Raw genomic sequence first — 20,896 nt, forward strand, 5'->3', positions numbered from 1 at the left:
ATGGTAATAAAATTTTACCACACAATCTTGTGTTGATTCATTGAGGGATTGGTCGTGGTGCAGGATCTTCAAAGGTTCAAGACTTTGTCATTTTCATAAACAATCTCGCCTTTGATTATCACATATCTGATGAGCTCCTGATGGCCTCCGAACTGGTAGACCAAATGTTCCCACCTGCAACAGAGGGGAAGAGAACTCAAATTATAACAACCTCCTTATCAAGTCCCATCAAGCACCAGTTATAATCCAAACCTATATCTGAATCTCAGTAACTGATTTTATATGAGTGTTATTTTATCATGTTAATATTTTTAATTAGATTTCATTTGTATATTTTCATTTTTCACTAATTTTAGTTTTGGTTTTAGTAATTTTGTTGTGTTTTGTCATTGTTATTCATATTTTTAACGTAGTACTTAAAGTTGAACTAAACAAAATTGAGAAATGTTGACTTGGCCACTAGCTGAAATTTACATTTACATTTATGCATTTAGCAGACGCTAAAAGCGACTTACAGTGCATTCAGGCTATACATGTTTTTCATCAGTATGTGTGTTCCCTGGGAATTGAACCCACGACCTTTTGCGTTGCTAACACAATGCTCTACCACTGAGCCACAGGAAATAACCCTGTTTATATATGTATATATGAGAGCAGTTGCCCTCATAGATCTCTAGGTATTGTGTGGATATGATCTAACCGTGGTGCATTGATGATCACAAGGTCCCCCTGTTTCCCGATTTCAAGCGACCCATGTGTATGTGAACGGTTGAGAGCGTAGGCGGCATTTATAGTACTTGCAGCCAAAGCTTCAGGCATAGACATCTTCATCAGCACACAGGCCAAGTGCATCACCATAGGCTAATAAGCAGACAAAATAGAATGAAATGAAGTGGTCACATTAAATTTCTTCTGATAACTTTTGTTCAAAAAAGTTTTGAGTCTTATGGTCACCATTGAGCAGCAGTAGGCATTGGGGTTGAAGTCACTGCCAAGGGCCACTATGACTCCAGCATCAAGCATATCTCTTGCACGTGGTGGAGACAGCCTTCAACAGAGACAAGGAGAATCAAATCCCTGATTTCTTGAAATTATTTTATGGAAAACATCAACATTGAAGTTATTTACCTTAATATATAAGCAGTGGTGGGCAGGAGGACCGCCGATGTTTTAGCTTTTGCCATTGCAGCAATTCCATCGTCTGTCACTTCTTCTAAATGGCTGATGGCTAAAGCGCCAAGTTCTGCCCCAAGCTGTTAGACAGGTGGAGAAAGAAGAGACACAGATGATGCAAGAAACAAGACAATTTCAGCGTTCAAGCATATGTGTGCAAGAAAGTATGTGAGTATGCATGCTTACATGTGCCGAGTTCATGGGATGGAGTTCATCGCCATGAAAGTTGATGTTGAGGCCCATATCTTTGCCAGCCTTGAGTATGCAACGTGTTGAGTTCAGATCAAACACACCTTTTTCACAAAATACATCAATGTTGTCCACCTGCAGTTCACCTGAAGCAATTTGCATTTTTATCTTGGGCAACTGCACTGCCACAATGTCCTGAGTGGCTTCCTCCATAGTTTTACCTCTGAGAAAATAGATGTTAAACAAATTAAGAGTTGTTTACTGTTTAAACATTTGGGGTTGGTCTGCATTTATTTAATCAAAAATACACCCAAAAAATGAATAGCGTTTGTTATAGAGACTATGTACTTGGGTACTGCATGGGCTCCGCAGTATGTTGCTGATATCCCGATTGGCAGTGAGATTCTGGCTGAATTGATCACCCTCAGCATCTTGAGTTCAGTGTCCAGCTCAAGCCCATATCCGCTCTTACACTCCACCAGCGTGGTTCCAGCTTTCATCATGCGCTCCAGACGGCTCTTTAACCCATCTAATAGTTGTCGTTCGGTTGCTGAGCGAGTATGTGTCACTGTGAAATGGATTCCACCTCCTGCTTCATGCACTTCCATATATGTGGCACCGGCCAGCTGTACACACACAACAGGGCACAACGATAATGCTTCATTACTTGTATTAAGATGCTTTGATGTTAAGATACTTGTTCAGATAACATCTCTGACACAAAGACTTAAAGATATTTTCATATAATATAAAATGCAAGAGTAAAAACAGATGAAATAAAATGAGAGCAAAACCTTCATGGCAAACTCGTGCACTCTGTCTCCGGCCCATACTGGATGTGTGTGTGCATCGACTAGGCCTGAAACATTAGGTTAAGATTCTTTAAACTTTTTTTTTTTAAAGGAATTGTCAATAGAAACGGTGGTAGATGTAACACTTACCAGGGATAACACACATGCCAGATGCATCCAGAACATTGTCAAACTTTGCTCCTTTGAATTGAGACTCAATGATGTCTGCTGGTCCAACAGCTTTAATTAGTCCATCACTACACACACACACACACACACACACACACACATTGTGTTTCCAAGTTTTGTGGGGATATCCCAAAGGTGTAATGGTTTTTATACTGTACAAACAATTTTCTATCACCTACACTAACCCTACACCTAAACCTACCCCTCTGTGTAGTGTTAAATACTGTTTTTGACAGTGTTGATAACATTTCTGACAGATAATATCATGATATTCCCTTACCGAATGTCGTATCCTGTCAGCAATAACCTGTCCATAGGCTTTGAACATTTCACATGAAATTCTGTCAGTGTGGGGGAGCTGTTGAACGCGCAAGAAAAATATGTAACTAATTTAATGTTTAGATTTTTTTTTTAAGTATCCAGTGGATGACAAGAAGAATCTGGAGGGGCACAAGGAGAATCTGGGGAGGCATTGCCCCCCCTAGCCCCCCTTAGACCCAGTGTTCTGTCGATTTGTGCTACCCTGTCAGATTTTGCTACCTCCCATTAAAACAGCAGGTTGTACAATTCGACAACGAAAAATGCTACCTGTCAAATTATGATTTATTAATGTCTACACCTACCACAACCCTAAACCTACCCTTACAGTAATGCAAATACAGTAATTATGTGTTATATTGGCGGTTGTGGCTAGAAGGGATACAGCTACCGGAAACCAACAATAAATAATGTTTTCTACCTATTAGATTGTGTTTTATTAATGTCTACACCTACCCCAACCCTAAACCTACCCTAAACATAAATTTACTATAAAAAATAGCTCATTAAAATTGTTTACAAAGATACAATAACTTTTACATAGCCTAGATCATGAGCGTTTTCCTCACAATAAATAAGTGAAGACTTACTGTCCAATCAGCACACTGCCTTTCTCAACGACAGCCAGCGTCTGCATCCCATCTCTGGTGAGATACTGTTCACCATTTCTACAAACTAACACCACTTGTGTTGCATTCTTGACTAAAAGTCTGAAACTGCTCGCAGACATTGTTAGGTTAACTTTGGTGCAAGTCATTCAGAGAAGAGCTCAGGCATAAAAGAATGGGTAAATATTTAGCGAAGCCAAAATTGGGTAACTGGACGAAGGTCGGAAGGGAAACCAGTAACTGAATTACCAATGATCAGTGAGGAGCTTATCTTCAGCTGATTTATGTGAGGTAAACAAACGGCGTTGTGAAAAGGTAAAAAGAAACGTATTTCTAAAATATGAACGACAGAGACGAGTTTCTCTGCTTTTATATTTTGTTTCATCGTTAAATCTGTGAAAATGCCACACTTTATCACAAAAATCCGCCGACAATGTAACATTTGTTTTCAAACAACCATGAAGCAGGTTTGTACACGTCCTTAAACCTTCATAACTCGTATAAAACATTTTAAAAAAATCCTTCTCTTGTCTGTGTAATTTTCCAGAACAAATCTGTCAAAAGCCAGATGTATAAGTTTACTTAAAGTGGCTGGAGTGACTACTGGGGAAAATAATATGATTGTAGGTTAATACCAGACTATATAGGCTACATAAATATTTAAACTATTAAAACACATACAGTATAACTTAGTTAAAATTGTAATTGCCTTCAAATTGATCATGTAGAAAATAATGTTGAATGCATGCTTACAGTGAACTTCAACATTCATGAACCACTTTACTAATGTGACCTGTTATCAAGTGAACCTGATATTCAGTGTCAACTAGAAAGACACAAGAAGGGACTTCATTCTGTCCATCTGCAATTGGTATTACCAGAGACTGTATATGGTATTATATTTCAGAATTAGTGCTGGAACGCAAAATCTTATTGTTAAAGACAAACAGTATTTTTCTTTGGAATATCATGCACTTATGAATTGTTGCATTAAGTAAGTAGAGTCAATTCATTTTGACTTCAAATATTACAGTCAAAGAAATGACAACAAAAACATACAAACAGCACAATTTATTTGTCATTGTGCCACCAATAACTTTTACAGTGTAAAAAATAACTAACAATTTTACAAAGAAAAGAGACACAGCTTCACATAAAACTGAGACAAACTGTAAAATAACCAATAAATCATCCAATCCGTTCAGAAAAAAAATCAATTCACTCTTCATTCTCTCATCTCGCCATCTTCTTCCTCTTCTTCTACTCCTCTTATGTACAAAACATTATTACACCTGCAGAAAAGGAAACAAAATTATTACTATTTAATACAAACTATGCATTTTTTGTTATTATGGATTAAAAAAAAAAAAAAAAGTTAAATCCAAAACCTTACCTGATGAGCACCTCACCAAGATGACCCGCTAATGCTCCATCCACATACTCTTCTGTGTTTGCCAGCTAGATATAGTAGCGAAAAAGCTCAATTAACCCAAATGGAATACTTACAACATTCAGCTTAATCTATACCAATCAAAATAAACTCAGATGTGAGCATTGCTCTAAATAACACTGGATTTTGTGCATTTTGTGACCTGCTAGTTTGGTATTGATATTGTATGTAGCAGATAAAAACACCAGCATCAATGACTGATGGATTTATTAACATGAATTATAATCAGACATACCTGCATGTTCATGTAGCCGTCCACGGACACCAGGTAGCCCTTGTACTCCATACCCCACTTCAGCTTCACCATCACAGGCTTTCCCGTGAGACCGTTCAGAAAGGGCTTGGGGTTCAGCGGTAAACTCTGCAGAAAAGAGTTCAGTGTTAGATTTTAAGTTTGAAAAAAAATTGGCATTTCATACAATTTGGAACCAATCCTAAAGTATTCTAATGGGAATTCTTTATAGAATTCCAACATGAAACAACTATGATAGAACTTTTCTATCATAGTCCCAAATAAGATGGGAAAGGGTAACTTAACATGCTCTGAGCGCGTTAACATGTTTCTGTGGAATCTCACAAGGAACTAATATGTGACCCTGGACCACAAAACCAGTCTTCAGTCGCTGGGGTATATTTGTAGCAATAGCCAAAAATACATTGTATGGGTCAAAATGATACATTTTTCTCTTATGCCAAAAATTATTAGGATATTAAATAAAGATCATGTTCCATGAAGACATTTTGTAAATTTCTTACCGTAAATATATCAACTTCATTTTTGATTAGTAATATGCATTGCTAAGAACTTCATTTGGACGACTTTAAAGGCGATTTTCTCAATATTTTGATTTTTTTGCACCCTCAGATTCCAGATTTTCAAATAGTTGTATCTCGACCAGATTTTATCCTATCCTAACAAACCATGTATCAATGGAAAGCTTATTTATTCAGCTTTGAGATGATGTGTAAATCTCAAATTCACACTTAAGACTGGTTTTGTGGTCCAGGGTCACATATCCCAAAAAATTCCAAGGAGAAAGACATTACTGCAAAAAAAATAAAAATAAAAATTGCAGGCTATATAACGTTACAATATCATTTTGTTCTCAAGCGAATACATAAATCTCATTAGAAACTTTAGTTAACCGTCTTATAGTATTCTTGTTGGATTCCACTGAATTAACTTAGTTGCGAAATGAACAGAGAAATACAACACAAATACCTTTAAGATTTTGTCACAAGGAAAGCAAGCTAGCTTTTTATACAGAGAGCATTTTAAACACTATCTAGGGAGGCAGCTGACTAGGTTGCAACATAGCAAGTGGAAACATTGATCATACGAGCTCAGTGTTATTAACAAAACATTGATCACTACTGAAAACAACGTCCGCTCTACGTTCCAGATGCTAACATGCAGCCGCATTCTCAGCTCATTCATGAATGAAATCCACCTCGCTCTTTTACAAAACCTCAAATATTAACCCAAAAGGAAAAGATTCTGTAGAACTTACCATGACCGTACAGCTAAAGTAGTATCAAGGAAGAAAAAACTGTTTATTTAAATAGCATAGGCTGCTATAGCACACTCGCACGCCTTGCCGCCGAATGAGGGAAGGACTACGAGCGCACTTTGACCGCACGCCGAGAGAGAAGAGCGCGTCTGAGCACAGCGCCACACGCAGCACTGGCGGGTAATAGCACCATATGAGCACAATGGTCAGATGGTAGTCTGGAATGAAATAGAATGCATTTACTATTTTGTATAATTAATTACGTGCATTTCTCAATACCTACACGTAAGTAAGTAAATAAATAAATAAAATGCATGCAATTATCCTAGGTCTTGCACAGTTGATTCGGCTTCTATCTAAAGACTTTTCCAGGAGGTTTTTGCATTTCATTACCATTTATTCAAAAGAGGCCATATTTGAAATGTCTACATGGCTGACAGGATGGATTAGATATGCCAAGAGATTATTTTCCAGGTCTATTGCCTGAAAGGAGGTAGAACGATATAGACAGAATCTATTAGTTTACTGTATCACGTGTACCTGTTAAAGGTTCTTTATGGAACCATTTAGACAAGAAGGTTCTTCTATGGCATCGTGAAGCACCTTTATTTTTAAGAGTGTAAACGAGTTTTAAATAAAAATGAGTTATATGAATTGCTCCAGAGATGTTTTGGGTGCTTTGTGAATGAATCAAAGCTTAGCAAAGCTGCCTGAAAGCCCACACTAGCGGATTAGAAAGGAAATCTTTTGCAGATCCGCATTCCAGACAAGTATTTTTTCAATATTTCAGAAAGTGACTGGTCTTTCATCCTTTACTACCTTCCTGTTGACCAATCTTAAAACTCAGCCTTTCCGCCTTCACCAAATCAATATACACTCTTCTCTTTTCCTGTCAGCTGATTTCACATTATTTAAATCTCGAAATATCCTTATGCTTTGATTTCAGTTACAGTAGGAATCATAATTTGGAACCAGTCCTAATGAGCGCCATCCAAGAATCCAATAAGATCTTTTGATAAACTGAGAAAAGAACAATGTGAAACATAGAATGCAGAATGAAACAATGTCATCAGAATGTTAAATGAAACAGTATTTATCACGGTCTACAATTACAGAATGCAGAATTACATATTTTCTTTATTAATTAGCTTTTGCTAATTAAAATACATTTGAATGATCATTTAAATTATGTGTGTTAACCTCAAATGACAGCTTACATATAAAACATGATATTTAATCTTGCCTATATATATAAAGAACTCAGTAATATATGTATGTTTACATGCTCATGCACTACAAATCATCCTGCACTGTTCCCCAGCCAGCTGCTTGAACTCAATGTTTCTCCTTGCACATGTACAGTATTTATCTGAAGCATTCGTATAGTTTGTATAGTTTGTATTTTTTAGTTTGTATAGGTACTTTTTATAGATAGTATATTTATAGTCAAAATCTATCAGTAGGATAGTTGTGTATAGGTTTATATTATATTACTCCATTGTTGTATGCCTGTATTTATGTAGCACCGTGGTCCTGTGAGGCACGACATTTCGTTCCACTGTATGCCCCCGCATGTGGCGGAATGACAATAAAGCTCAACTTGACTTGACTTGACTTGACTATATATGCCGTTTGAAATTTTCTTCTAAAATGAGCAGTTTTATCAGGCTCAGTAATTTCACTACATTGCCATTAAAGTGAAATAACAACATATATAAGAGCCTGAGAAAAATACTAATTTTAGAAGAAAATTTCAGACGGCACTTTCTTGTCATTTTCAAGGTATTTTTTAACCTATACTCTTAAAAATAAAGGTTCTTTATTGGCATTGATGGTTTCATGTGAAACCTTTCCATTCTAAGAAATGTTCTAGGCTATATAGTTGGAAAATGGTCTTTAAATTAGATTGCGCTCTTCAGATTGTTCTTTACAGTAAGAAAAAAATAAAATAAAATTAAGAACTGTTCACTGAAATGTCATTTGAGGAACCAAAAAATTATTATTCTAAGACATTGCTGCAAAACCCCCCTTTTGGAACCTTTATTTTTATAAAGTATTATGCATAAACTATTATATTGGGCATTAAGATAAACTTCCACGTAATATTAAATAGTTTAATATAAAATTAGTGAAAACAATGATCAAAGATAACTTAAAAAAGTCTACAGTTAGCCTAATTAATAATTTAACTCAGTAGAAAGTGTCCAATTAGAAAGAGAGAGAGTACATCCTGCCAAGATCTGACGATGAATGACTCAGATGACTCATGCCAGGAATGCTCCATTAAATCGAGAAAAATGCTGGGAGAAGGGGCGTGGCTTGTGTTCTTCAAAGCTCCTGTCACTCAGAGGGGCTCCAGATTCCAGCTCAGGTGTTCCAGAGCAGCACGCGCAGCCCCACGAGCCGCGCTCAGAGCAAAACACACGCATAGCTCACTTCTACACGAGCAGCGCGGCCGGGGACAGAAGTGACTCTGACAGACGCTTATTTGAGGTTACATACTAAATGGCGTTGTCGCGCGAGAGTTGTGTCCTATTTCAGCTGAACAGTTTCTGTTTGTTATGGGAGCAGATCACCTCCGCTCAGCGTTTGCGCACCTGGCCAACCCACGCCAATGAAGTCGTGCTCCTACATGCAATCTGAAAGGCTCTGGAGCGGAATCAGGTTCCCGTGCGTATTGTGGATTAAAACCCCTCGCGGGGTTTGATACGTGTAATTTGGGGCTTTTTTTTTTGTGTTTGTTTTTTCTTCCTGGATTGACTAATATGGAGCTGCCAGGGAGATGTGTGTTGTTCGCAGCGCTCCTGATGAGCGTTCCTCACCCCGTGCGTTCAGGTCAGTGTTTCACGCATGTAAACTATTCACCCAGCAGGTGCGATCAAAACAAGTTATCTGGTTGTCAACCGAACAGAGAGACTCGTGGTGTCTGACGAACTGATTGATTGGAGAGAAAAAGATGGGGATGATTTGAATATGCAAAACAAAACAAAACTTTGCATATGCATATACACACCCAACATCCAGATGTTGATTAATCCAACCAAAACATAAAGGTAATTTTCGGGCGCAGTATGTCAATCTCGTGGAACCCAAATCGTAATTTTGTTTAACAACACGCATAGCTAAACGTATCTAAAATATATCAATATCTAAAAGTTTTTAAAACTGGACCCCCAAAAATGTGAGGTAGATCTATAGGCTAATGAAGTCATACTCATAAACAGTGTGCAGATTACTTGGTAGTCAATAAAATTTTAGTTAGTAACATAATGGATTACACATATTAGGTAATGTATTCAAATTACTTTCGGATTGCTTTTGACCAAATTCATAAGAAAATATTTTCCAATCTTTGTTTTCAACATCATGAAGTGCATAAAACTTTAACCAACTTGGGTTTTGCAAGCTGGAGTTCCTGAAAGAAAGTGTTTGTGAAGTGATGAAAAGCTAATAATTAATTAAATCATAAAAATGTCAAATTAAAGTTGTTTTGGCCTCTCCATTCTGTGTAATTATATTCACCTGACTGGCTGGTGTGTGCAGTTCCATAACACTGGATGTAGGATTTTTTTAGAAAAGATCATTTACGAGAGAAAAAAAGAAGAATTAGAGTGAATCAATAAATTTTGAGTAATTTACTGCCATTGTGTAGGCTAAATAATACTCATGTAATCTATAAAAAGAAATCTGATTATTATCACTCTAAAATGTAATCTCGTTAATAGTACTTAGTGTTTGGAATCTGATTATGTAATCCAGACTAGTGTAACTGGTCACAGATACTTGTTGACATGCTACTTAAAACTTAAAGAGTCTTAGACTTTTTCCTGTAGTGTCCAAATGCTTTTTGGAACAACTGTATCTTCTAGTCTGTGTCTGTTGGAATGTGCATTATTTTACGTTCAGTCAATTTGTTTGTGTATGTGTTGTATTTTACAAATGTTTTATTTGCTTATACCAGGATGTGAGAATCGGGTGTGTAATCCACGCATGGGGAACCTGGCAGTTGGGCGTCCTGTACAGACAATTTCCCAGTGTGGCTCGTCCTCTCCAGAACACTACTGTAGGCCTGTCTACAAAATGAATAGGTGTTTGTTGCATTGTGAGGTGTGTGATGCTTCAGTACTGCACCGCGCACACCCACCTGCATCCATGACAGACTCACCCTTCAAACACCCACCGACCTGGTGGCAGTCCGCTCAGGGTGTTTCCATCGAAACTCTACAGCTGGATTTGGAGGTGGAATTTTACTTCACCCACCTCATTATCATATTTCGGTCACCACGCCCTGCTGCCATGGCGATAGAGCGCTCCCAGGACTTTGGGCGCACATGGAGTGCTCTGATGCTGTATGCACACAACTGCAGTGAAGTATTCAGCCTGGTGGATGGACAGAGCTGCACTCAGAAATACTCCACAGCAGAGCCTTGCAGCAATGGAGAGGTGAGTGTGCTTACAGTATCTCATGTTTCAGAGGAGATGCATTTTTGCGTGAATAATTAGGTTCTTCTTAAAGGATTAGTTCACCCAGAAATGAACATTTGCTGAATTTACTCTCAGGCCATCCAAGATGTAGATGAGTTTGTTTCCTCATCAGAACAGATTTTGAGAAATTTAGCAGTACATCACTTGCTCACTATTGGATCCTCTGCAGTGAATGGGTGCCGTCAGAATGAGAGTCCAAACAGCTGATAAAAACATATTTCTCTCCCGTTTCAGATGAGACGACTTTTTCAGTGGAGAAAACAGTTAAATAACCTGATGTTTTTTCACTTATAAATATGTTAACCGATTGACTGTAATTGTGTGAATTATGTTTTTTTGTTACTTGGTGGTTTTGTTTTTAATTATCAGCTGTTTGAACTCTCATTCTGATGGCACCCATTCACTGCAGAGGAGCCTTTGTTGAGCAAGTGCTGTAATGCCAAATTTATCCTAATCTGTTCAGGTGAAGAAATATACTCGTCTACATGTAAATTTTCATTTTGGTGCAAACTAGAAAAAACATTTAAATGAGGTTAAACCATGAAAGTCATTTTTGACTTTTCAAATACATTTTTATTAGCTTGACTGCGTTGTTGCATAATTCTTTAGCTTTTATAGTCTTTAATTCCAAGTACTAATAAATAGTAGTTTGAAATGTTTTAATGAAAACATTAAGCTCTTTACAAAATAAATTAGTGTTGTTGTTGTTGTTTTTTTTTAAATATGTATTTGTGCATGAGTAGGTCATTTACCGTGCTCTGTCACCCTGGGACAAACTGGATCCGTACAGCATTGATGCCCGAGCCCACCTTGGCATCACTAACATACGGATACGTCTGCTTCAGCCACAGTCCTGCTTCTGTCAACAAAAACTTCCTGATTCCAACGTGCTCACAGCCCACTATGCCATCTATGACCTCATTTTAAAGGGAGGCTGTTTGTGCCATGGACATGCAGACCAGTGTGTGGCTGCTGGTGATCAACAGATCACACGCCCTCCTGTTAAACACATGGTAAGTGTATAATTGTAATACAGAGTCATCCTTTTTTGGGCCTGTACCGTATACTTACAGAGCATGGTATGAAACAGTCCTAAGATTTAGTGTAAACTCTTGATGTCATCTACATGGTGTTTTAAACCTGTATGACTTTCTTTTTTCCTAAACCCAAAAGAATGAAGAATTTTTTTTTTCCATACAACAAAAGTCATTGGGATCCAGTGTTATTTTAGTATTTATATACTATTTTAGTATTTGTTAATATTTTTTTATTAACTTATTTTTATATTTTAAATTTTGCTTTTAATTTTAGTTTAAATTTCAATAATTTTATGTGTATATATTATTTTTATTATGTTTAGTGTTTTTTAACATTTATAATTAGCTTAATTAATTTAGTTTAATAATTTTAGAACTTTAGGCTATGTTTACACTAGTGCGTTTTCGTTTTAAAACACACACTGTTTTGCTACGGTTACGCCTGTCGTTTACACTACTCCTGCGTTTTCAACCCTCAAACGCAGTGAAAACGCCAGTGTAGACGAAGATCGTTTTCATTTTAAAATGCCGTTTTAAAACGCACTAGTGTAAACAGGGCCTTAGTTTCAACTTATTTTAAGTTAGTTGCCAAGATAACATTCTCATTCTCATTCTAATTCTCATTAAAGTTGACATTTTTGCCTATTGTTTATTAAAAAAAAATTTCTGCTTTATTCAAATGATCAAAAATTATTTTTAATAGTTTGAGTTTTAATTAAACATTACCAACACAGTTTTGGACCCCATTGACTTTCATTATATGGGCAAAAACTGTTTCTGCTCTACTGAAGAAAGAAAATCATGACATGAGGGTGAATAGCCAATGCAGCAAATACAGATTTCGTCTCTGTAAAGGAGAACAATGGCAATGTAAGACAAAAACGGCAAACAACTTTGCATTATTTGCGGTTATCAACATTCCCAGAAAACATGTTTCCCGTATGATTATATAAACAGTTCCCCCTTTCCATTTTATGTCTTTCACTCTTTCGTTCTCTTTCCCCTCTCACTCTCACTGTCTTTGTTTCAGATTATATAAGCCGTGTGTTTGCTGTTCATTTGGCTCTATCTCTGCGGAGAGATAAAACTGATAGCAACTGAAGGATAAAAAGGCAAAGTCAGGCAGAAAAACAACGGAGGCAGGAATACTGATAAGCAGAGAGACGAAAACGAGGGGCTGCATTGCTTGTCCCCTTTTGCTAATTGAGTTGTTGTTTGCATGCTGTGATCAGACAATAACAGCAATTAGTCTCACTCGCTCAAACACACACACATCAGCTCGTTGCTCTCTTATCAAAGGTTAAACCGTTTGATCTAGAAGCCCAGACAAAACACACACCCCGTGCCAATCGACAAGCATGCACACAGACATACATGCTATCCACCCAGACATGCAGACAAACACGGTCGTACTGACATGCTTTGTCCATCCACACTCATAATAGGAACACGTGCTCACACGCAACCCTTGTGTGCCCCTGCAGGAATGTTTTGGTTAGCAGGGAGAGTATGTGCGTCTGAGTGCGTTTCCTCCCATATTATGATGATAAACATGTGAAAGTGTTTCAGATGCCAAGTGAATGGAGCGCTGCCAGTCCCCCCCCCCCTCCCTCTGAAGCGCTAATTTGTCCTTCTCTTTCTCTCCTGAAGTATTTTAAAAATTCTTCTTTCACTTGTTTGTTTTCATTCCATATTGGAGAGTGACCGATAATAATTATCTGTGCTTCTCGATGGAGGGCTGAGTCTGGGATATTAGCATTAGGTAATCATGGACATTGAAGGTGAGGAGGATGTTTTTATACAGGACTGTTGAGCGAGAGATTGAGCACATAACTCCGAGATGTAGGAGGGGGAATGATTGACTGTAGCAAATGAAAAGAATTGGGGCTCTTTTCAAATCTCTAATCAGTGATCGAGCGATAGTAAGATGGATGGCTTTAGACTAGAGATCATAAAAATCCACTATAATTACTCTACCGTGCCAAAGTTTGGGGAAAAATTTTGAAGCTGAAGGTAATTGTGATGTTTTATGTTGCTGCATCTCGCAGTTGCGAGACATGAGATCAGAATTGCGCCATATAAACTGTGATCTATAGATAAGAAAAGTCAGAAATGTGAGAGTCACAATTACGTATTAAAATAAACTGAATTGTGAGATGTAAAAAAAAAAAAAAAGAAACTCTTAGTTTGTCTCATAATTCTGAATTTTAATCAAAAAAAGTCACTTCTGTAGAAGTTTATGCTCAAGGATGAATTTATTTAATCAAAAATACAGTAATTTTGTGAAATATACACTTTGAAAAAACAGTTTTCTATTTGAATATAAAGTGTAATTTATTCCTGTGATGGCACATCTGATTTTTCAGCATCATTACCCCAGTCTTCAGTGTCGCATGATCCTTCAGAAATCATTCTTATTTGGTGCTCAAGAAACTTTTTTTTTTAATGTTAAAAACAGCACTGCTTAATATTTTCATGGAAACCCTGAGACTTTAATTTAATAGAAATTTCAAAAGAACAGCATTTATTAGAAACGGATTAAAAAAAAAAAAAAAAACAATATTGAAGTCCTTTCTGTCATTTTTAATCGGTTTAATCTAAAACTATTAATAAAAACTACTGACCCCGGACCTTTGAATGATAAAGTTAACGGTAACCCAGTGAATCTAATAATCAATTGAAGTAATGTGAGGTCCGTTGAAGGAAAACAAAACAAAAACTAGGTTAGGTTCTCGTAAGAAAACAAAAAGGTATTGGGAGTTGGCCCATCCTGTTTGGTTTATATAGTTTGGCAAAGTATGCGGTATGTTAACATATTTGGCACTAGAATGAACACACTTGATGCTGGAGCATGTTGAAGATCGGCTTAGTAAATCTCTGATTGAAGATTTTTAACAAGCCTTTGAACTGAGTTCTGCTAAGGTGAAGGTGTAACAATGTGTCATTGTATTGTCAGTTGTGTTTTCTGGCCTCTGCCACAGGTGCACGGTAAATGTGTGTGTCGGCATCACACGGCTGGGGATCATTGTGAACGGTGTGATCGCCTCTACAACGACCGACCATGGCAGCCAGCTAACGGTTTAACTGGAGAAGCTCATCAGTGTGTTAGTAAGTTTCAGTTCATATGTAAAACCAAGTTCTGACGTGGACATAACAACACTGAATGTGGAATGTGTGACTGTTTGATGCTGTGAAATTGGTACTGGAAAAAGTTAAGAGCTGACCAGTCTCTATGATATTCTGGTCCTTGGGTCTGCAAGATTTTTGAATGATTTTGGAAGAAATAACAAGAGTTCTGTGACAAATCATGACTTGACCAAAACCAGCCCATTACGTAAATTTAAAATGTGGATTTTAGAGTCCAATAGTTATTGGAAGCATTCGGAATTTGAGCTGCAGTTGGAATTTTGTTGGTTGGTCAAAAACCTTTAGATTATCATCTAATTTGTCAAATATTTCAAACTACAGACCATAGAATAAAAAGTCAGCCACAGCAGTTGAAAGTTGCCCAGTTTTGCAGGATAACCACAGACCTGGCAACCAATTTGTCAGAAAAAACCTGATGATCTGTAAGTTGATTATCATTTGCAATAACCCAATATTTGTGTATTCGTTGTGTAGAGTGTAAGTGTAACGGCCACGCAGAGAGCTGTCACTTTGACAGAACTGTATGGCTTCGCTCGGGTCAGCGGAGTGGAGGTGTGTGTGACTGCCTTCACAACACCAGCGGCCGTCACTGCCAACACTGCCAGAGCGGCTTCTACAGAGACCCAGAGAGACCCTTGACTGCCCCGGATTCCTGCAGACGTAAGACACAATCATGCATCACTCACAACTGTTGTGTAAACAAGCATTCGAATGCCTGATCAACATGGGCTCATTTATACGGTATTCAGTTAAACTACAACAAAACAGCTGTCAAAGTGTGAAAAAATTGGAAGCGGTGTTCCTTATACTTGGTCATATTTTTTTGTATGTGTTTATGTCTTGGACTAAGATGAAAGCCATTAATCTCAGATTTTGAAAAGCTGCTTAAAATGGCATGTGGAGTATCTGTGATTTCCCTGCTGTACACTTCCGTTCCTGATCTCCATCTTTCTTAAGCGTGTGCATGAAAATGTGTGTGAGTTTTTGAGTATCTGTTTACGTGTACAGCTTGACCTAGATGATGTCAAAATTCAGGAACTCACCAGATCAGCAAACATGTCCGATGTTGTAGCGCACACACGCGTGCACACATTGAGGGGATGTTTGGTATTGAATGTTGTTGCTGCTCGGAATGCTAATGGCTCTTACGGCGAGTTGGGACATGTGGAGTAACAAGAACAGTGATGGGATCTCAGGATGAGTGTAACACACGCGCTTATTGTGTGTGTGGAGGCAGACAGGTTAATCATCAGATGACATGGGCTCATAATAATTGACTGCGTATGCAAAACATCAGTCTGGTCTGGACAGCTTTGTGTCTTTCTATTCATTGAGAAACTCATTATATAGCACAAAACATTACATTTGTTCAGAGCCTCAGAAAGGACCACTAATATATTTTGATCTGATGTGTGATTTGAGTAACACTCTTCCTTTCTGAATTGCAGCTTGCGTGTGTAATCGTGCTGGTTCCACATACTGTAACCCTGATAATGGAGACTGCGTCTGTAAGCCGGGGGTGGCTGGACCACACTGTGACCAGTGCATGCTGGGATACTGGGGTATCGATGAATATGGTTGCAAGCCCTGCCAGTGTGCTGGTGATTGTGACCTTTACACAGGAGACTGTATGATTAGGTGATTATGAACCTTTTTGCTGCTTGTTTAATATTTTTTTTTTTTTTATATATTATTGTTGTTTAATATGTCTTTACTGTCATTTTCATCTTATGCATGAGACTACAAGGAATTTCAGAATTGACGGTTGTTATTGTTAACTTAAACTACAAAAAAAATAAAAAAATAAAATAACACATTTTTGACAATCTTCGATAATTGAAATAAAGCTGAATTAAAACAAATTTTAGATGAAACTAATTTATATATGCTGGCGTCCAAAAGTTGGAGTGTATATATATTTTTTTAAATATCTTTGAAAGAAGTCTCTTATGTGAAGTTGTGATTTTAAATCCAAAAATCAGTGTTTTTATTTAAAGATACATTATTTGTAACTAAAATAAAATTGAAATAAAATATACAAAAATTAATGTTAGATGTAAAATGTAAGCATGGAATTTTTTTTAATGAAAATTAGAAATGTTGCCTTAGCAACTAACTAAAATTTTGAAGTGATATAAAATGACTAAAACTGAAATAAAAATAAATTATAGCTACATAGACATATAATTAATAAAAATGACCAAAATTACTGAAACGGAAATTAAAATGAAAACTGTACATGTAAAAATAAAAACACATGAAAAATATTAATAAATACCACACTGGTATATATTAAATTAAGTGATAAAATTTCACCAGTGGATCTCTGATTTTTAGTGAATTTTTGATGGCAGTTCACCTCAAGTTCAACCGTAGGTGTAGTTGATCACATTAAAATGATCCAGTAAGACAATCAGAGCAAGACAAGTTTCCAAATGCTATTTGTCTTCATTTTAAATAGTAGTTTATGTTTTAGCATTCAATACATGCCTTCGTTACAACATCTTTGACACTTCTTGCTCAGAAAGTGTGCTTGTGCTTACTTGCTTGCTTATTTAAAATAAAACCAATTTTACATGGAAATAAAATGTTTTATCACTTTCATTTCTTGTACAGTTAATATTATAATATAAATTATATATAGATGCATAACCATGCATGCTCTATGTGTGTTTGTTGTCTAGGTCTGAATCTGATCACAACAGCACGGCAGAAAATCATCTGTTTCGAACAGAAGAGCTTTTCTCCGCCCTTAGTCATCCAGGTATTAAATGAAAATCTTGGAGCTGATAACAGCACTGTCTTGTTCCCATAAAAAGTTTATTGTCTCGTCTGGGATAAAGGCATGTGCTGTTGAAATGTCATTTCTGTTTTTAGGTTGTCGTAGCAACAGAAAGAAACTGACAGCCAATACTTTAATTGGTGGGTATTTCTTTTCTTGACAGACAAATGTGTATGCAAACAGCAAGCACTTGGAAACAGCAAAATATTCTGCAGTGCAAAATATGTTTATGGTAAGTAGCAGATAAAACAGTCGCTGTGCACTCACTTCACCTCAATGTTCTGTTGAGTTGGTGTAATTAATGTGTGTTTTCTTGTGGGATTGAAGCAGTGAAGGTGAGAGTGTTGGGTGCTCATGATAAGGGCTCTCACGCAGAGGTGGATGTTAAGGTTCTTAAGGTATTGTGGGACAACTCGCACCTCAGGCTCTCTCGTGGAAATCGGACTCTTTATCCCGAGTCTTGGACCTCACGGGGCTGCACATGCCCTGTACTTTTCCCAGGTTAGCAGACATGCACACATTCATGATTTATGATATGAAATATGCAAGCTCATATGGATGCACATTTTTTTTTTCCCCCACATTTTCTGTGTAAATTGTGGGAAACAGTCTGTTTCCCTTCTGAATTCTGTGCAATGGATTTAAATACGATCAGATGTGTTAAATGGACCTCAGAGAACCTTGTTTAGATGAAGGTATTATCAAATTAAATGCAATGCAAATGAAGGGTGAATTCTGTGGATATGTTTTCTGCTGAATTCTGAATTCTTCTTGGAAGCATAGTTAAGATAATGCATCAAAAACATACTGATAACTTTTTTTTTTTTTTTTGCCGTTTTTGCCTTTTATTGCAGTAGGACTATATAGACAGACAGGAAGCAAAGTTTACATTTATTTCACTCTTATGCTAGTTTATTAAAATAAAAATGTACTTTGCAAGATCAGACATATAGAGGAAGAATCAGAATTCTCAATTTTTGTTTTTATTTTTATAATGGTGGTACTAAATGCATTTATTTTACTTTGAGTTAGGTTGTCCTAATTAATCTTGTTATTGTTAACTAAACCTAAATACTATTATAAAAATGTATCTGATAAATAAAATAAAGCTGAAATAAATTGTAAAATATTACATGGAAAAACTTACAAAGCTTAAACCTTGGCAACTAAAACTTAAAAAAAAATAAATAAAACCAAAATAAATAAATATTAAAAACGTAATAAATTTACACAAGCACATAAAATTACAAAAATATAAACAAATTCTAAATAAATTCTGCAAGGGTCCATAAATAATACTAAACACTGTGGCCTATCTTTGATAATTGTTTAGTGAAATTTGGCTAATTTGATCTTTTTTTTTTTTTTTTGTTGACTGATGAGACTTTTTTTCCTCTTGCTTTAGGGTTGGAATATCTTGTAGTTGGACATGAGGATGTGAAAAAAGGGCGTCCTATGGTTAACATGAAGAGTATAGTGAAGCCATGGAGACCCAACTTGAGCCCAAAAGTTCATCAGCTTCTGAAAACCAAATGTAGCTGAGAGACTTAGAGTCACAGAGAGACACTGAATATGTATCTTCCGTGGCACACGTCAACTTCGCCTTTATTTTATTATGATCATTCTTCATGCTCTGAATCATACTAACGATTTGAAACAGTGGTTCTCAACCTTTTTGACTCGAAGACCCTCCTATCAGGTTGATTATATGTACTTCTGTTAATAATAAATGAACTTAATATGACAGTTTAGGTTTGTAAATGGGTTGTGTCTGTGTTTTATTTAGGATTATGTGAATATAATTTTAAGATGATATCAATGTAATTGTAATTGATGTAATTGATATCATTTTTGGTTGAGAGCCACTGGTTTAAAACCGGCTGTGTGGATATATTTGCTAGCTGTCAGATGAATACTAGGACTGTACAGAATGTATAATATGTATATGTATATATAAAATAATATATGTAGTTTTTTATATCATAACTAACCATGTAAATAGCATGCATTTTGTACACATGAAAATACAATGCTCATATGCAATATAACTTTCCTATGGTTATGTCACAATTTTAAGTTAGTGGTATTAATATGTACATTTTTATTACCAACCAAGACCACAAGGTGTCAGCCTATGATCATATTAATGATTATTTACAAACATGTTCACAAGAACACGTATTCAGGTGGTAAACGTGCCGATTTATTGACTTAAAATACAGCACAAAATGTCAAAAATCTAGACTTTTTCACATTGTTGCTCGAAAACCACAATGAAAACTCATCACTATTTATGTATTTATTTATTTACCACATTATTTTCATTACATCTTAAAACATTACGTATTAAAACTAGAATAAAATCAAACCTATAATCTCTCTTAATATAAAATATAAAATACAAAACTATAAAACTTTCACATTAATAATTCAAAACCAGGGATTGCTCAATATCAGGCAACCCCTGGTGGTGGGCGGAGCTAACGCTGGTCCATGAGGCCCCGCCCCTCCTGCATCCGCACCTCTGTCAGACGCCCAGATTGGCGTGCAGTGATGTCGCTTTTCGCAATGGAATTACAGTCAAACTAAAGAGGGAAAACATGTCCGAAGTAAGAAAATTCACAAAAAGGTTGAGCAAACCTGGAACGGCTGCGGAGCTCAGACAAAGTGTGTCGGAGGCGGTGAGGACGTCCATTGCTGTGGTTAGTAACTCAAAAGCGTCCCGTCGCTCGCCTTGGGCAGTGCATTTATAGGTTGTGTCTCAACACGTAGTGAACTACCTACCTAGGCGGCGTTTTTTGACATCACATGCGCGTGCGTTCTGTCTAAGTAGTCAGCTCACTAGATTTTCAGACAGTCTTAGTTTTTTATCAGACCTCGTATATGTATATAAGCTGTTAGGTCTTAGTCATTTTTGTTTCTTGCAAACGGCATTGTAATTATTATTAAAACACGTGCCAGACTGCTGAGGCATAACGTCTCGTGCCTTCCAGGCAATTACACCAGCACAGCTTCAACATCTGTCTTACACATCACATAGACAGCAGTCGAAACCTTCTCCATATAAACACTGACACATGCATTGATTTAAATACAAAATTAGGGATCTGCTCAATTAAAAAGCCGGTAGTTAGGCGATCCTGACTGTTAGAAAAGACATTGTTCTGTGGCTCCTACTGGAACCACATGGAGCATCCTTATGCCTTTGTGTAAGGA

General features: G+C 36.7%; 4 protein-coding genes across 6 annotated transcripts in view; 2 read left to right on the forward strand and 2 right to left on the reverse strand.

The window, feature by feature from the left end:
* Positions 1 to 34: 34 nt before the first annotated feature.
* On the reverse strand, positions 35 to 3,456 carry amdhd1 (amidohydrolase domain containing 1). The gene is made up of 9 exons (XM_058783147.1): positions 3,251 to 3,456; positions 2,304 to 2,410; positions 2,157 to 2,221; positions 1,711 to 1,988; positions 1,360 to 1,585; positions 1,129 to 1,253; positions 955 to 1,048; positions 701 to 861; positions 35 to 174 (listed from the first exon to the last, which is right to left on the reverse strand). The coding sequence occupies exons 1-9, from the start codon at positions 3,415 to 3,417 to the stop codon at positions 69 to 71; spliced, it is 1,329 nt and encodes a 442-aa protein (XP_058639130.1). The 5' UTR covers positions 3,418 to 3,456; the 3' UTR covers positions 35 to 68.
* An 868-nt stretch (positions 3,457 to 4,324) lies between these two features.
* On the reverse strand, positions 4,325 to 6,389 carry snrpf (small nuclear ribonucleoprotein polypeptide F). Its single transcript, XM_058783148.1, has 4 exons — positions 6,230 to 6,389; positions 4,954 to 5,079; positions 4,662 to 4,726; positions 4,325 to 4,560 (listed from the first exon to the last, which is right to left on the reverse strand). The coding sequence occupies exons 1-4, from the start codon at positions 6,230 to 6,232 to the stop codon at positions 4,494 to 4,496; spliced, it is 261 nt and encodes an 86-aa protein (XP_058639131.1). The 5' UTR covers positions 6,233 to 6,389; the 3' UTR covers positions 4,325 to 4,493.
* Positions 6,390 to 8,572: 2,183 nt separating this feature from the next.
* On the forward strand, positions 8,573 to 19,686 carry ntn4 (netrin 4). 2 transcript variants are annotated; one of them, XM_058780942.1, is made up of 10 exons: positions 8,573 to 9,064; positions 10,191 to 10,672; positions 11,458 to 11,727; positions 14,733 to 14,859; positions 15,373 to 15,558; positions 16,347 to 16,536; positions 17,583 to 17,662; positions 17,844 to 17,912; positions 18,008 to 18,181; positions 19,086 to 19,686. In XM_058780942.1, the coding sequence occupies exons 1-10, from the start codon at positions 8,995 to 8,997 to the stop codon at positions 19,220 to 19,222; spliced, it is 1,785 nt and encodes a 594-aa protein (XP_058636925.1). In that variant the 5' UTR covers positions 8,573 to 8,994; the 3' UTR covers positions 19,223 to 19,686. The 2 variants fall into 2 exon arrangements, with proteins under 2 accessions (XP_058636925.1, XP_058636926.1); XM_058780943.1 differs by having other exon boundaries at positions 18,011 to 18,181.
* A 445-nt stretch (positions 19,687 to 20,131) lies between these two features.
* dock11 (dedicator of cytokinesis 11) overlaps positions 20,132 to 20,896 on the forward strand; it is a 72,202-nt gene continuing 71,437 nt past the window's right edge. For both annotated transcript variants that reach the window (XM_058780940.1, XM_058780941.1), the window contains exon 1: positions 20,132 to 20,382. In XM_058780940.1, the coding sequence (XP_058636923.1) occupies positions 20,281 to 20,382 (102 nt within the window). In that variant the 5' untranslated portion in view covers positions 20,132 to 20,280. The remainder of the gene's footprint in view (positions 20,383 to 20,896) is intronic.

The sequence above is a fragment of the Onychostoma macrolepis genome, chromosome 07 (genome assembly GCF_012432095.1).
Source record: "Onychostoma macrolepis isolate SWU-2019 chromosome 07, ASM1243209v1, whole genome shotgun sequence".
NCBI classification, from domain to species: Eukaryota; Metazoa; Chordata; class Actinopteri; order Cypriniformes; family Cyprinidae; genus Onychostoma; species Onychostoma macrolepis.

Coding starts and splice junctions, on each gene's coding strand:
- amdhd1 (XM_058783147.1), bottom strand. CDS start 3,417: ATGACTTGCACCAAAGTTAACCTAACAATGTCTGCGAGCAGTTTCAGA. Junction 1,989..2,156: donor TGCACGAGTTTGCCATGAAG/GTTTTGCTCTCA, acceptor GTGTGTGTACAG/CTGGCCGGTGCCACATATAT. Junction 1,049..1,128: donor ACCACTGCTTATATATTAAG/GTAAATAACTTC, acceptor TCTCTGTTGAAG/GCTGTCTCCACCACGTGCAA.
- snrpf (XM_058783148.1), bottom strand. Junction 4,727..4,953: donor ACGGCTACATGAACATGCAG/GTATGTCTGATT, acceptor TACTATATCTAG/CTGGCAAACACAGAAGAGTA. Junction 4,561..4,661: donor CTTGGTGAGGTGCTCATCAG/GTAAGGTTTTGG, acceptor CCTTTTCTGCAG/GTGTAATAATGTTTTGTACA.
- ntn4 (XM_058780942.1), top strand. CDS start 8,995: ATGGAGCTGCCAGGGAGATGTGTGTTGTTCGCAGCGCTCCTGATGAGC. Junction 15,559..16,346: donor TGCCCCGGATTCCTGCAGAC/GTAAGACACAAT, acceptor TCTGAATTGCAG/CTTGCGTGTGTAATCGTGCT. Junction 18,182..19,085: donor ATGCCCTGTACTTTTCCCAG/GTTAGCAGACAT, acceptor CTCTTGCTTTAG/GGTTGGAATATCTTGTAGTT.